General features: G+C 56.5%; 1 protein-coding gene across 1 annotated transcript; it reads left to right on the top strand.

Moving 5' to 3' along the window:
• The first annotated feature begins 940 nt into the window (after positions 1-940).
• On the top strand, positions 941-14251 carry DEF6 (DEF6 guanine nucleotide exchange factor). The gene is made up of 11 exons (XM_057405152.1): positions 941-1187; positions 6135-6275; positions 7516-7701; positions 9881-10108; positions 10189-10335; positions 10476-10584; positions 10668-10966; positions 11555-11721; positions 11910-12108; positions 12514-12604; positions 12839-14251. The coding sequence occupies exons 1-11, from the start codon at positions 978-980 to the stop codon at positions 13048-13050; spliced, it is 1989 nt and encodes a 662-aa protein (XP_057261135.1). The 5' UTR covers positions 941-977; the 3' UTR covers positions 13051-14251.
• The last annotated feature ends 961 nt before the right edge of the window (positions 14252-15212 follow it).

Below are 15212 nucleotides of genomic sequence, written 5' to 3'. Positions count from 1 at the left end.
TGAATGTTACGAGGTCAGGATTAAGGAAGTTCTGGAGATTTGTAGAATTCACAGAATCAGAATGATTTGGTTTGGAAGGGACCTTCAAGATCATCTGGTTTTGAATTGGCCAACTGTGTCCTGCCAAAGCTACTGAGGAGGGCAATTGGCATGATGTTGCAGCCTCTCAGCTCCCAGAGTGTGTCTTAGAGGGGCTGAGTGCTGTCTCTTGAATCTTGTCTCAGATCAGGCATTGGCTCTTCCCAGGACTCCTGCAAACCTAGATTGAGGGAATTGTGTCAATACAAGAAAGTGTCTGTGAAGGAATCCTGCAGCCCTCAGAGCTCAGGGGAGAGACGTGGGCTGGCTCCTCATCCTGCAGGAGGATCCTCATCCTCTCCGCTGGGTAGGTACCTCTGCCTGGGGCAGCCTGTGGGCAAAGCGCCAGAAAATCATTTAGATTGAAAGAGACCTTTAAGGTCAAGTCCAACCATAACCCCCATCCCAGTGTGGACTCCCAGCAATCAGATGCTTTATTCTTACGAATGTACCCAAGGTCTTTGCAGAGGGTGAGGTTCTGCAGGTATGGAACAGGCATAACCTGGGAAGGCTGCTGCGGGCTCCGTCTCCGCTCCCCTTCCTTGGTGCAGCTGATCCCAAAACAAGCAGAGCTGGAACCTTTCCAAAAGACTCCTTGTCCTGATGCGAGGGGAAACTCTTCATTTAAATCCCAGAAGAGTAAGCTGCTCTTTGAGCCAGGAAGGGAATTCCTCTCTGCAGAACACGAATGCTGAGAAAGCTTTTGATCTCCAGGCTGAGCTAGCGAAGGGCTTCCGAATCCCTGTGGTGGTTGTGTTCCCTGAGCCCCGGATTGTGCTTCTGTGTGCATGGGGGTTCTGGGGCAAAGACCTGCAGGCCGGGGGGCCGTGGGGCTGCCTTGGGGAGGGTCAGGCGGCAGCGATGGGGCCCGTGGGCTCCTCCGGGGTGCACCCAAGCAGATGGCGCTGCTGCTGCGTGCGTCCCCCAGCGCCCGGGGCTGTCGGGGCAGGCGGTTTCCTGGAACCGGATCCTCGGCCTCGGCAGAGCCGTCTCTGCCACCGCCGCCCGTAGCCATGGACCTGCGAGCAGAGCTCCTCAAGTCCATCTGGTACGCGTTCACCGCCCTGGACGTGGAGAAGAGCGGCAAGGTCTCCAAATCCCAGCTCAAGGTGAGCTCTCGGAGGGCTCCGGCGGGTGGGCTGTGAGGAGTAGAGCAGGTCCAGGGATGCTGTGCATCGCCCTGGGGTTCCATGGAGGGAGTGTGAAATATTAAGATTGGTAAGACCTTCCTGTTAGCTCCACGCTGGGTTTGGTGGCGTTTGCTGCTCTGCCTTGTCTCCCTTAATGAAAAAAAGGGGGAGTGGGGGGTGGGGGGAAGAGAGTTAATGCTCAAATGTATTTTCTAGGTGAAAATGAGAAGTCTAATTTTTAGTTGTTTTCAGCTGTCTTCAGTTTCTTATGCTTTTTATGGCCAACTAACAGCCCAGATTGGGTTTATATTTTCTTGCTTGCTGGAGCACCCGTGTTTCTGCTTCCTGTTCAGCCGTCGGGCTGGGAGGTAGAGGCAGCCTGATTTTAAACTGAACCTCCTCAGTGCTCTGGCCAGAAATAACAGTGTTGAAGAAATCTCTGCTTTCCCCTGTCCCGCACCCCCTCAGGGGGCTCCTGCATTTAGCCCTTCTTAAAGCTGTCACGGCTTTAACAACCTTTTTCTCTGCCTCCAGGACAGGCTCTGGGTGACTGTCAGGCTGCACCTTGGCTGCGATGACGGTTACTGATTTTTAGGTTCTTTTTCCCTTCACAAATGATGGGACTGCTCTTTTTATTTTTATTTTTATTTTTTTTTTTTTGCTCCTGAGTAAACGTCCCCATGTGGTCCTTAGGCTGGTGCTGGGGTGGGAAATGGTGGCTGGGGCTGCGATGCAGAGGAAAAACCTGAGTGAGAAACATGCAAAACACGGGGAGCTGTTGCGTCAGGACTTGGCAGCCGCTGCCTGTCTGTGAGAGGAGTTATGAAATGTTCAAAGAAACCTCTTTTCGTCTGTTCCCCATACTTCATAGGGCTTCCCCCAGGACAGACTGTAGGGAAGGTGCTGGGCTTGGTGGGCAGGGCATGTTTTGCCCCCAAATGAGGAGTTTTGTTTGCAGGGATCTGGAGGAGAAGCAGTAGGAGCTGGGTTCCTCCTGCTTTGCAGCTGAGAGCCTTCGGCTGCTCCCCAGAGCCATGTGCCCGGGCGAGCCACAGTCACCTACTTAAAGCTGGAGAAATAGCTGAAGGAATTAGGGAAAATCCCAAAGCAGGCCAGAGCCTATTTCCCCTTGCTAATCCCAGAGAGGGGCTGTTGTGCTCCCCTCACAGCATCCCCTGCGCCCAGGCTTTGGGTGCTAAGCCCAGCCCAGGCGCGCTGCTGGCCCCAGACACGTGCAGCACTTGTCTGTGAGATCTTTACCACCAGCGACAGTGCTGAGGCCACAGAGACCCCAGTTTGAACAGCAGTTTCTCAGGGAGCTTGGCCAGGGGCGACGGGAGCTGCAGACCCTCCTGTAGGGGATTGGGGGGGCTGGGATGGTGTCTCCACAGTGGCTTTGCCCAGGGGGATGTTTTAGAGGGGAAGGAAGATTCACCCCTTGCTGGTTTTCCATCCGCCTTCAGCAACGGCACGGGAGGGTGGCAGGGGAGGTTTAGATGGAGCTGAGGAACAATTCCTGCCCCAGAGGGTGCTCAGGCATTGGAACAGGCTGCCCAGGGCAGGGCTGCAGTCACCGTCCCTGCAAGTGTTCACACAGCGTGGAGACGAGGCCTCAAGTGCCATGGGTTAGGGGTGGCCTCAGCAGTGCTGGGGTAAGGGTTGGACTGGATGAGCTTAAAGGGCTTTTCCAACCCAATTGATTCTATGGTTCTATGACTCCACGGTTCTATGATTCTATGACAAAGGTCAACTCTGGATAACTTTCCACTCCCTTTTGAGTTCAGGGAGAGCTCCTTTGCATCCCCTGTTACTGCCAAATGCTGGCTTGGGTTTGCTCCAGCCTGCACAAGCCTGCACTGGGGTTTCTTTTCATTCCATGCAGAAGAAATCCAGGGTCTCACAGGTTTGTTAAAGCCACAGTGGCCATGTCCCCTCCAAACTCCTCCCAGGCTCTGCTCTGTTCCCTCACCCAGGTGCGTTGCTGCAAGAAGGGTCTTGAAGAAGGGTGGGAGAAGTGCTGGTGTTCAGAGCATTTGCACCTCCAGAAACAAGCCCAGCCCCAGGAGCTGGGGTGGGATTTGGTGGTGGAGGAGCAGCAAATGGAGCCGGGCACTGAACAACTCCAGCCTCTCTCCAGCACAAGTCAATTTATCAGCATTTCAAAGCCATAGGTTGAGCAGTTGAGTTCTTTGCATGGACACTCCCATGCGAGGAAGCGTGTGCAGATGTGTAGGTGTGTGTCTGCACAGGAAGGAAAGACAGTTGTGGTTGAGTGCTACCCAGCAAGCAATGTCAGGCAGCTCTGTTCCCAGTGCAGGCACGCACCAGCCCTGCTCTTGGACGGGAGTTTATCCTCTCTCTCTGTGCCTTCACATCCTCCTGGCCAAGCTGGTGGAGCTACACCCGGTCCCCAGGGATGCTAGCTGGGATGTGGGATGCAGGACGCTGCTCTCACTGAGTCCTTCGAGGCAGCCTGAGCATTGTCCTGGTGCTTCTCAGCACCTCTATTCTGCTCCTGCCCCTGTTGTGGAGGATTAGGAGGGGTTTGCTCCATCCAGGAGCTTGGTCTTCTGAGGCAAAGCCCTTGGGAGAGGAGAGGAAGAAGCAGAGGGACAGGGGAGTGGTTTAAATGAAGAGCTGCCTGTCGGGGAGCACAAACGGCTCTTGACACAGGCCAGTGGGTCCCAGTTTGGCCAGCAACAGGTCTGAGAGCAGCTCATCTATTCAGGTGAGGGGAAAAGCCTTTCCCAAGGTCTGGAGCTGATGGTCCCAGTGCTGAGCTTGAGCTGATAGGGTGCTGAGGCAGCAGCCCCACTTGTGTCCTCACTGCAGCTCAAGGGACCCTTGCTGCTGAGAAAGGCATGCTGGGGGTCCCCTGGGACAGGGCTCCCTGCACCCCCAGCTCTGGGGAAGCTTTGGTTTTCTCTGCAGGGCTGGTCTGTTTGCACTTGGGGAAACTGAGGCAGCAGCCACAGTCCCTGTGTGGTGCAGCAGCTCTGATCCCCCCTGCTCCTGCCTGCCAGGGGTTTGTGCTTAGCACAGGGAACCAGGTTCCAGCCTGAAATGTCACCCCAAGCCCTGGCATCACCCCCAGCACCTTCCACGAGGGTGAAGAATGGTGCTGCCATTCTCCATCTGTGTCAAATCTGTGCAGAGCGATGGGAATGGGACGTGATGGGGAGCATGGAGAGCATAGGAGAGGGTGGAGAACAGTATTGGGGCTGGTGGTCAGAGGGGTCTGGGATTCTCAGGGGTGTCAGGCAGACCTCTGTGCACCCTCTGCATGGAAAGGCTGTGCCAGCAAACTGCTCTCAGAGCATCCCTTCCCTTCTCCCTGCTGTTATTTTCCCCTCCTAGCCCCCATTTCAGAACCCAGCAGGGGGGCCGGGGTGGTTTCCCACCTCTCCTCCCTATGTGGGGTTTGGGTAGCCCTGGGTCCCCACCATCAGCCTGGCTGGGGCTTTCCTCCCTGCCCCAGGGAGGCAGATTCTGTAGGAATCAGAAAGGGATTCTGTAGGTGATGGAGCGGAGGGGGTGAGGTTCGCAGCATGCTGGGATGGATGGAGGGGCTTGGGGTACTGGCTGTGACCCAGGGGCACATGCAACAGCTCCCAGGGCTTTTTGGGGTTCTGTGAGAGGAAGTGCGAGCGATGGGGATGAGGCCCAGCATTGCAAATGCAGAACAGGATGCGATCTCCAAACTTTCAATCCATCCTGATGGATTTGTTCATTGTCCTGGAGGATGCCCAGTGCTTTCCACCCCTGCATGGACCCCGGGGCTGCAGTGAACTCCAAAAGGCTCAGCCATAGCAGCAGCAGCGCTCAGGGCTACAGCCCGCTCAGTGTTTGAGATGAGGGTGGAGCTCTGCTGATAGCATCAGTCCAGGGGGGTGAAGAAGAGAAAGAAAATCTGGTTGGGCAAGAACCTTTCCAGCTGCAGCAGCGCGTGGCCTCTGGCGCCTCCTCTTCTGCAGCGAGGAAGCTTCCAGCTCAGGAGGAGCAGGGATGCTGCACACCAGCTCCCAGCCCCTCTCTTAGAGCCATGGAATCGATGGGTTAGAAAAGAGCTTTAAGCTCATCAAGTCCAACTGTTCCCCAGCACTGCCAAGGCCACCACTAACCCGTGGCACTGGTCTTGAACCCTTGGCAAGCTGCACCTGCAGATCCTACAAGCCATCCCTGCCAACCCTCATTGGCAAGCTCATTTACCATCTCCTGCTTGCTGGGAGGTAAAGACAAGGAGACAGCCGCTTGCCTGGCATCACAAGCTAGATATGCTGGTGGTGTTCCTGGGCAGCCTGGCTCCAGCATGGGCTTTCCAGCACATGGGAAATCGGGGAGCTTCAAAACATGCTTTGCCTTGGGGGAGAAGCTGTGGCTGCCCCATCCCTGGCAGTGTTCAAGGCCAGGTTAGACAAAGGGGCTTGGAGCAAGCTGCTCTATGCAAGGTGTCCCTGCCCGTGGCAGGGGTTGGAACTGGATGAGATTTAAGGTCCCTTCAAGCCAAACCAGTCTGGCATTCTGGGATTCATCTTTGTGTCTTTCTGTGCCCCACTGGCACGTAACAGCCGGGGCCAGGCTGGCTGCTGTCACTAGTTATGTCATTGAGAAATCAGAAAGGGCAGCTGCCGAACAGCTTGGCTCCGGGTGGCTTATCATCTTTTCTAGATCAGAACACGTCCTGTTTGCTCTGTAGCGTTTGTAACAGCCTTGAAAAACAAACAACACAACCTTCCCCATGTGCCAAGAAATGAACGTGAAAAAATCCTCAGCTTTTGCCTGTTTCTAACTCATTCTGTAAGGTTTACATTGGGAATGTAAAGCTGTCTCCCTGCCAAACCCAAACCACGGTCCCCGGGTGGTTTGTGGCACCGTGGGGATGTGCCGGGGTTGTTCACCTTCTCCCCATCCCTACTGCTCGGGCAGGTGCTGTCTCACAACCTGTACACGGTGCTGTGCATCCCCCACGACCCCGTGGCGCTGGAAGAGCATTTCCGTGACGATGACGACGGGCCGGTGTCCAGCCAGGGTTACATGCCCTACCTCAACAAGTACATCCTGGATAAGGTGAGCCCCTTGGCCAACCCCGCCGTGACCTGCTGGCTGCCACCAGGTCTGCTCCTCTCCCCTCTGCTCCTGGAGGTCCCACGTGTTGATGTCTGGAAAAGGGACACAGGACATTGGGAGTGCTCAGGTGAATGCCGAGCCAAGTGAGAAGTGTTTCATACTCAACGTCTCCTTGGCAAGGATGAAGTCAGCCGTTTCCGTCGAGGCTCTGGATGGAGGTGCATCTCTGCCCACACTTCCTATAGGGCTCAGAGAGAGAAATCAACCCCTTTTTCCTCTCCACCCCTCTTCAAATCTGAGGTGTGACCTCGTTCGGCAAAGGGGAGGAGAAGGCGGAGGACGAGGTGCCGGGGCAGGAGCAGAGGTTGGGGTGGGCAGGGGCTTTCTCCCTTCTTTCCCGCATGGCTCAAAGGCACCTTTGTTTGGTGAAGGAGAGACTTTGTGCCTGGGTGGAGAAGAAAAATGACTGACAGCTTTCTTCCACTGCGGGCTAGAAAGAAGAGGGGGCTGGAGCTGCGTGCAGTAACCCTTCCCTCCCTGCTGCTTCCCTGGGCTGGTCCCCTGGGCTGGTCTTTGTCTTGCCCTGAACTGCTCAGGAGCTGCCCAGCCTGGTCCAGGGACACTGATCTCAGCTGCAGGGATCTGATCTGCAGTGGATGAGGGCAAAGCCTTCCCCAGCGCCCTCTGCCCAGGGAAAAGAGCTGCACAAGGTCAGCCCAGCCCCATCTCCCTGCCACAGAGTGCTTGAAATCCTTCCAGTTTCCCAGGTAGTTCTCTGGGAGATGAGCTTTAAAGCCTCTTCTGGTTTTGCCATGGCTAATAAAATCCGAGGCAGCATGAGAAGGGGAAGTGGGTTTTCCTTGTAAGAGGGGCTTTCAGCTTGCTGCCACCTAAAGGTATTTCTCCAGCCCTGCTACAGGCTGTGGTTTGCCCTCGTGTTGGCAGCACACTGGGATGGAGCAGCCAGATGCAGCCAGGCTCCTGCTGGTGCTCCAAAGCTGGGCCATGCTGCAGCAGTCCTGTAGCATCTTCTCTGTCAGCCACGACACCTTGCTTACCTGTGTAAGGGGCCTGTGCTAGGCATGTGTAGTCTGGCATCATGGGGCAGTGCCCTCTTACACTCCAGTTGTGGGTCTAGAGGAGATCTCAGGTGTGAGGGTTTCTTCCCTCCTCCGTTTCCTCCCCAGAAGCCCCCTCCACAGCCCTGCAGCACCAGCTCACCCCTGACTCCTGCCTGCAGGTGGTGGAAGGTGCTTTTGTCAAAGAGAACTTTGATGAGCTCTGCTGGACCTTGACAGCAAAGAAGAATTACAAGCCTGACCGGAACGGGAACAGCGTCGTGTCCCACCAAGATGCCTTCAAGCTCTGGTGTCTCTTCAACTTTCTGTCTGAAGACAAATACCCTCTCGTCATGGTGCCAGACGAGGTAGGACCTTCCTCTTCCCCCTCCTCATCCCCAGCCTCCCCGGGCTGTGCGTGCTGGCAGAGCCCCGGTTGGGTTTGACACATCCCGCTATCGCTTCCTGGCATGTCCCACCACATCCTGCAAGCTGTGGTGCTCCTGGGTGACAGCGAGCCGGGGAGCGGTGGGAGGAGGGGGGTGTCTGCCCTGTGCACCCCCAGCTATGCCCATGGACACCCCCATTTGCCCAGGATTCCCTGAAGAGAAGGGAGAAGGGTGAAGCCTCTCACACACAGATGACTTGGACAATGGGGTAGTCCATGTTGTTCCTCCATCATCCAAGCCTACAACAAGCTCTTTCGCCTGCTGTGAAGTGAATGTGTCAGCTTTCAGAGCCCCAGCCCAAGGAGCATCCACAGCTCAGCTCCTCCTTGTCCTGGTCCCATGCTTAAAGCCCTTAAATCCCACCCAAGGGCTGAGCTGAGCATGGTGCTAGAAGAGGACTCCTGATTTTCATGAGGAGAAAGAGAAGATGATGAGAAAACCTTCAAATCTGGCACACTGGGTGCTTGCTCCATGACGCTGCTGTCAGGCTGGATGGGGCTTTACAGCCTGGGCCACCAGGAAGGCAGGGGCAGAGCAGACCTGGTTGTCCCTCTCCCTGCCACCAGCCACCCAAACCCTGTCCAGCGTCCAGAGGGTTAAGAGTGAGGTACCCAGGAGCAGCAAAGCATCTGGCAGTAACCTCCAAATGCCACCCAAATCCCCAGATCCCACCCAAATCTCCAAATCCCACCCGGCATTTGGAGGAGGAGGAGGTCAGCTGAAACCCACATGAGAAGGGGGACAAGCTCAGAAGCCTCAGCAGGAGGAGCTGAGCTGGGCAAGCCGCTGCCATCAGCTTCTACCCCATGAACCAACTGAGCTCAGCAGAAAAGCCAGAGAAAAGGGGAAAAGGAGACAAGAGCAGCAGCACTGTGCAGCTGAGGGAGGGCGACCGCACTTCCTGCCCCCGGGAGAGGCGCTTCCTGTTCCCCAGCCCATGACACACTGAATCATCTTTGTGCTCACGGGGCTGAGCTGGAAATAAAAAGAGGAAAGCCAGAAATTATATTAAATTCTTGCCCTTCTCCTACTTGGATGATGGAAAAAATGCAGGGGGTGATGGGAGTCTGCTGTGCTCCACCATTCTGCTTGGCTCTGCAGCCACCACCCTCCTTGGGCCCTGGGTGGTGGGTAGAGAAGAGCTAGCAGCAAAACATATCACAGAATCACAGAGCCATGGAATGGGTTGGGTTGAAGGGACCTTAAAGTTCCTCCAGCTCCAACCCCTGCCACTGGCAGGGACCCCTTCCATAGAGCAGCTTGCTCCAAGCCCCTGTGTCCAACCTGGCCTTGAACACTGCCAGGGATGGGGCAGCCACAGCTTCTCTGGGCACCCTGTGCCAGCGCCTCAGCACCCTCACAGGGAAGAGCTTCTGCCTAAGAGCTCATCTCAGTCTCCCCTCTGGCAGGTTAAAGCCATTCCCCTTGGCCTGTCCCTACAGGCCCTGACAGAGTCCCTCTCCAGCATCCTTGAACTCAAACTGAACTAAGTCTTCCCAATATTGTGTCAACCACTTTAGCTCTTCTTTAAAGCAATGTATTTACAGTTTCAAAGCAATGCTCATCTCCTTCGTAGAGTCCTTCCCTTCCCTCAGTGTTCTTATGACCTCAGCTGGAAAACAGAGCAGTGCTGAGGTCAGGACCATGGTCTGGGACACCAGCCTTGCAGGCTGGGTTGCAGGGACAGCAGTGTTGGTCTCCTCTGCTTCAGGCACTTTACTTCTGCAACCAAACAAGCTAAAACCATTTCAGTCTTGTGGTTAAAAGGAAAAACCTCCCAGCAGTGGTTAAGCTCTAACCCAATCACAGATTGCTTTGGGTTGGAAGGACCTTAAGATCATCCAGTTCCAACCCCCTGCCATGGGCAGGGACACCTCACACTAGACCACGTCACGCAAGGCTCTGTCCAGCCTGGCCCTGAAAAAGGTCAACCTGCCTGGAACGCCTTGGCCATGACCATCAACCATCCCAAGGGGTGATGGCTCTGGGTCCTGCATCTCCAGGCAGGAGACAGATGGGGTCTTGGGCTCTCCAGAGTGATGCGGTGGGGTAGGACAGCTCTCACTGCTCCTTGTCGCTGCGCTCCCCATCCCCACAGGTGGAGTACCTGCTGAAGAAGATCTGCACAGCCATGAACGTGGAGCTGAGCTCCTGCGAGCTGGATGATTCCCTGTGCCAGGAGCCGCAGGGGCAGGGCGGCCTCACCGTCTGGCAGTTCCTGGACCTGGTGAACTCGGGGCGGTTCCTGCGCGGCATTGAGCAGGAGGCCGTGAGCATGGCCATCGAGGAGGTGTACCAGGAGGTCATCGAGGATGTGCTCAAACAGGCAAGGAACCCACACGTACTGGGGTACAAACCCTGTCTTGCTCCCACACTGGTTTTGATGCCCGTGTCTCTTGGGCGCAGGGCTACCTCTGGAAGAAGGGCCAGCTGAGGAGGAACTGGTCAGAGCGGTGGTTCACTCTGAAGCCCAGTGCCCTGTCCTACTACATGAGTGAGGAACGGAAGGAGAAGAAGGGGAGCATCACACTGGACAAGCACTGCTGCGTGGAGGTACAGCAGGACAGGAAGGGGAACCCCAGAATACACAATCTCACATCTGTGAGCATGGGAGAGCCAGTGCTGTGGCTGAAGAAAGTGGGGATACGGTGGGGTACGGGGGGGTAACACCATCCTGTGTCCTGTCCCTGCAGGTGCTGCCTGACCGGGATGGGAAGAGGTGCATGTTCTGTGTGAAGACCCCGTCCCGCACCTATGAGATGAGTGCCTCCGACACCCGGCAGCGCCAGGAGTGGACACTAGGTCCATGTCCCCCCTAGTGCCCCCTCCCCAGCTTCCCCATGCCCCACTCCATGTCCCCACTGACCGTCCCCTTCCCTCCCCAGCCATCCAGACGGCCATCCGGCTGCAGGCTGAGGGCAAGAAATCCCTGCACAAAGACCTGAAGCAGAAGCGCCGGGAGCAGCGGGAGCAGAGGGAGCAGCGCAAGGCAGCCAAGGAGGAGGAGACGCAGCGGCTCAAGCAGCTCCAGGAGGAGAAGGAGAGGAAGCTGCAGGAGCTGGAGCTGCTCAAGGAGGCCCAGCGGCAGGCGGAGATGCTCCTGCAGGAGGAGGAGCAGCGGCGGAGGCAGCAGCACGAGGAGATGCAGAGGACCCTGGAGATCCAGCTGCAGGAGGCTGAGCAGGCGAGTGCATCCCCGTGGGGTGTCCTGCCACAGGGCTGCGGTGCTCATGGGGTGGGTGCTTCCATCCCCTTCCCTTCCCACGGCAGCAGGGGGTTTGGAGGTGCTTCTAGGAGCATGTCCAGGTCTTGTAACAGTGCTGCTGCCACCCATCACCTCTAGGACCCCCAGGGGCTGATATGACCTGGGATGAGGGACAGAGGGGTCAGTGCCTGCATGTATGAGATACCTGGGGAGCAGGAGGTAAGGACAACCTGCCCCAGGATGTACAAAGTTGGGGGCAGGTGAGAGGTGAGCACTAGTGCTGGGCCAAGGAGCCCATTTCTGCCCTTGCAGCCAGCACTGGCTCCAAATCATAGACTCATAGAATCAACTAGGTTGGAAAAGACCTTGGAGATCATCAAGTCCAACCGTGATGCAGTGTGTCTCCTCAGCAGGGAGACAGCTTTGCTTCAGAGCTCTCTCTATGGGCTTTTCTGGTGTAGGAGATGTCTGCCCCATCCACCCAGGGATGTCAGGATAAAGGGGTCTTGGGGATGGTGGCGATGGCTCTGGAGCTGCCAGTGCTGATGGCTCCTGTTCTGGCCACAGGCTCGTGCCTCCATGCAGGCAGAGATGGTGCTGAAGGAGGCAGAGGCAGAGCGGCAGCGCAAGCGCATCCTGGAGCTGGAGGACATGCAGGAGCGTCTGCAGGAGGCCCTGCAGCAGGAGGTGAAAGCGCGGCAGGATGAGGAGTCTGTGAGATACGCGCAGGCCAGGTAGGACCAGGGCATCTCTGCTCCTCCTCAACCAGCCCCACTTCAAGGGCTGAGCATGGGGACATGCTCCCCTGGGCAATGCGATGCTCCCCGGGGTACTGGGGCGTGCTGGTGACTTCCCAGTATGCAAGAATGGGGGAAGCTGGTGGAAGAAGTGGTACAGGGACTTCTCACCTCTTTGTTGACAGGCTGCTGGCTGAGGAGGAGGAGAAGCTGAAGCAGCTGATGAAGCTGAAGGAGGAGCAAGAGGAATATATCATCAAAACTCAGCGGGAGAAGCAAGTCCTCAAGCAGGAGATGGAGAACAAGAACAAGTGTCTGGAAGAGGCACAGAAGCAGCTGGAAGAAGTGAGACTGAACAGGCAGCGGGTGGACCAAGACTTCATGGTGAGCATCACATCGGTGCCACATCCCTTACATGCTGTGAGCCCTGGGGGACTTCCCAAGTCACCTCCACACTGAGGGGTACTCAGCAGCTCTGGGGACCAAGCTGGCATTGCCCCGGGGCTTTCTGAGCTGTGCCGTGTGCAGGCACGGGGTGATTCAGTGGCTGAGAGAGGACAAAGTGCTTCCCAAGCCAGGGAGACAATGCGGGTCCCAGAGGAATGTTGACAGTGAGAGTGTGTGGAGGGGGGAGGATTCGAGGGGGAGCAGAAGGCCTAGAGGAGGGTGAGCTGGGTCTCTATCCCAGAGGGAGCCTCCAATCCCGGCTTAGTCAGGGAAACTCCTGCCCACGGTCCTGGGTCAGGGTCTGTCAGGGCTGGCTCATCCCTCTCCTCCATCCCCTCGCAGGCGGCCCAGCGGAAGCTGCGACAGGCCAGCACCAACGTCAAGCACTGGAACGTCCAGATGAACCGGCTGATGCACCCCATTGGGCCGGGAGGTAAGACACAGACCATCACACCCACCCTGCCCTCCTCAGCACAGCCATGCTTGGGCAGGAGCCCTGTCTCCCACCCATCTTCCCCACTCTGGTGATATCCAGGGCTGGAAGAAGCCCCATCTTTCAGAGACACCCCACCACCTCGGGCAAGGAGAGACCCCACAAGCCTTTTCCTTAGTTGAAAGGTCAATTTGGACCCTGGGTAAAGCAAATCCTCTTTCTCTCCATGTCCAGACAAGCGTACAAACGTGAGTGGAGGCGGCTTCACTGGCTACCAACCCCTCCTCTCCCGGAAAGATTCCTCCCTCAAACTCAAGCAGAAAGTGGAGGATAAAGGCAGCGACCCCACAAAGGACATCAGCAAGGAAAACGTGAGCAATGGTGGGAACAGCAGTGTGCTGCCATCTCCGGATGTGGACACCATGGCCACAGAGCCCTGCAACTAGCCTGGAGGATGGCAGAGCCCAGTGAGGAGCTGCAGGGCACAGCACATCTCGCTGAGCAGAAACAGCCGACACAGCCATCTCTGGATGGAGACAAGTGGGGACCAGCACAGAGCCTAGAGATGACTACACAGGAGGCAGAGATGCTCCCATTTTCTTCAGGAAGGGCTGCAGCCACCACAGGCCAGGAGGCTCAGCCCAGTGTTGGAGGCTCACACAGTCCCATGCTGGGGAGAAGGCAGCAGAGCCATCTCCTCAGGGCTGCCCCCGTGTGGGACTTGGACTCAGCTCCCCAGACTCTGGTTTCCACCATGCCTAAAAGAAAAAGCCACCAGTGGGTCTGGACAATGTGGCCCAGAGCTGCAGTTCCCCCTTGGGTTTCCACCAGCAACCCTTCTGCATCGCCCAGTGTGCCCATGGGTGCATGGCCCTGCAACAGGAAGCCTTGGCAGGCTGAGAGGTACCTTCTGACCACCGCACAGAAGGGCTGTGGTGTCTGTAACTGCCATGTGCATTCTCTGAAGGTGGTTCTTAGTCCCTGGAGACACGTAGGTGTTAGGAGAAACCAACAAGCAATAAAGCTTTTGGAGCTGCTGCCCTGCAGGCTTTCTTCCCCACACATCTGTGGCCCTGCAGGCACCAGACCTCCCTCCTTGGCACTTGTGGGGCTTTGATTCCCACTGTAGAAAAGAGCCCACTAAAAGGAATGAGACACCAGCCACGGCAAGAGGCTCCACCAGTAGATTTGGGCTTGGTCAGGAAGGACACAGACTGGTGAACTGGTTGTAGATGATGAACTACACTGGGCTGCAGGACTGGCACAGGGGTAATGTCTTGGGGGGAAAACACCTCTACATGATTAATTAAGTGCTTGTATAGGAAGGTGACAGTGTTCTGGGGCACGTTTAGGTCTGTGCCCTTGCACGGCAGGACTCCCTGTTTCAGGAGTCTTGGGACAGGATGTAGCCCGAGGCAATAGCAAGGACCCCCAGGGCCCATCGGAACCAGCAGCTGCTGGATGTGGCAGCTCTCTTCAGTAACGCCGGCCTGGCCTGGCTCCTCCAGCTCATTTGCTCCTCAAAAACCTCAGAATAAAAGCCAAGTCTGCTGGCAAACCTCCCTGCATGGAAAAAACCCACCCATGCCAACACTGGGGTTAGTTTTTCCAAGCTCCTGTGTTTAAATACAGTCCCATTCACCTGCAGCTTTGGGGTCTTTATTGTACAGGGCACACAGACCCCCTGGTCACATAAAGGTCCCCTCTGAAAAGAGGCACTGGGAGCATCAAACCTGGTTCACAGTTGCTCACACAGATGAACTGCAGTTCGTTAGGGAGATTACAATCTCTTCCCTACCCATGTGGCTTTCAGCACTTGCTCCCCCAGCTCTTCCCCTCCCCTGTGTTTCTTATTTACAGTTATATTTCTATGTGTCACTGTGCCTGGCTGCGAGAGAGGCAGCTTCCACAGGACAAAGCAGCTCTGTGTGCCCCTGCTCCGGTCCCACACAGCCTGGCTGACGCACAGGGAGGGCCCAGTGGCTGCAGCCCTTGTGGTGATGGTTGTGGTGGGCGCTGCAGGTCAAATTCATCACCTCTCCTCCTCCTCCCCGCAGCAGCATGGGTCTGAGCAGTGGCGTGGTCTCCATGCAGACCTGGGGGCCCTGCCTGGCCCTGTCCCACCCTGGCCGCTCTACACGGACATGGGGTCACTCCATCCTGCTCGGGCTTCCTGGTGGAATGAGACCTTCCCAATGTGCTGCACTGGAGGCTGGGGCTTGGTCTTAGATCAAGGCACATGGGGCCATGGTACAAGTGTTCCTCAGGGGTTGGTACGGGGACCAGTGCTGTTTAACATGTCTTGATGACATGGATAGTGGGAACATAGTGGGATCGAGCGCCTCAGCAAGCTTGTGGCTGATTCCGAGCTTTGTGGTGTGGTCGAAACACTGGAGGGAAGGGATGGGATCCAGAGGGGCCTGGAAAGGCTGGAGAGGTGGGACTGTACAAACCTCATGGAGTTCAACAAGGCCAAGAGCAAGATGCTGCCCCTGGGCTGGGGCAATCCAGATACAGGCTGGAAAGAAAATGGAGCAGCCCTGAGGAGAAGGACGTGGGGGTGTTTGGTTTATGAGAAGCTCACAAGGATGCTGGAAAGGAAGGGACT

This window comes from Pezoporus wallicus, unplaced genomic scaffold (genome assembly GCF_028554395.1).
Source record: "Pezoporus wallicus isolate ANWC-B61680 ecotype Strahan unplaced genomic scaffold, APGP_CSIRO_Pwel_v1 contig_5863, whole genome shotgun sequence".
NCBI classification, from domain to species: Eukaryota; Metazoa; Chordata; class Aves; order Psittaciformes; family Psittacidae; genus Pezoporus; species Pezoporus wallicus.
Note: the sequence above shows the minus strand (reverse complement) of the source record. Positions and strands in the feature narration are given on the sequence as shown.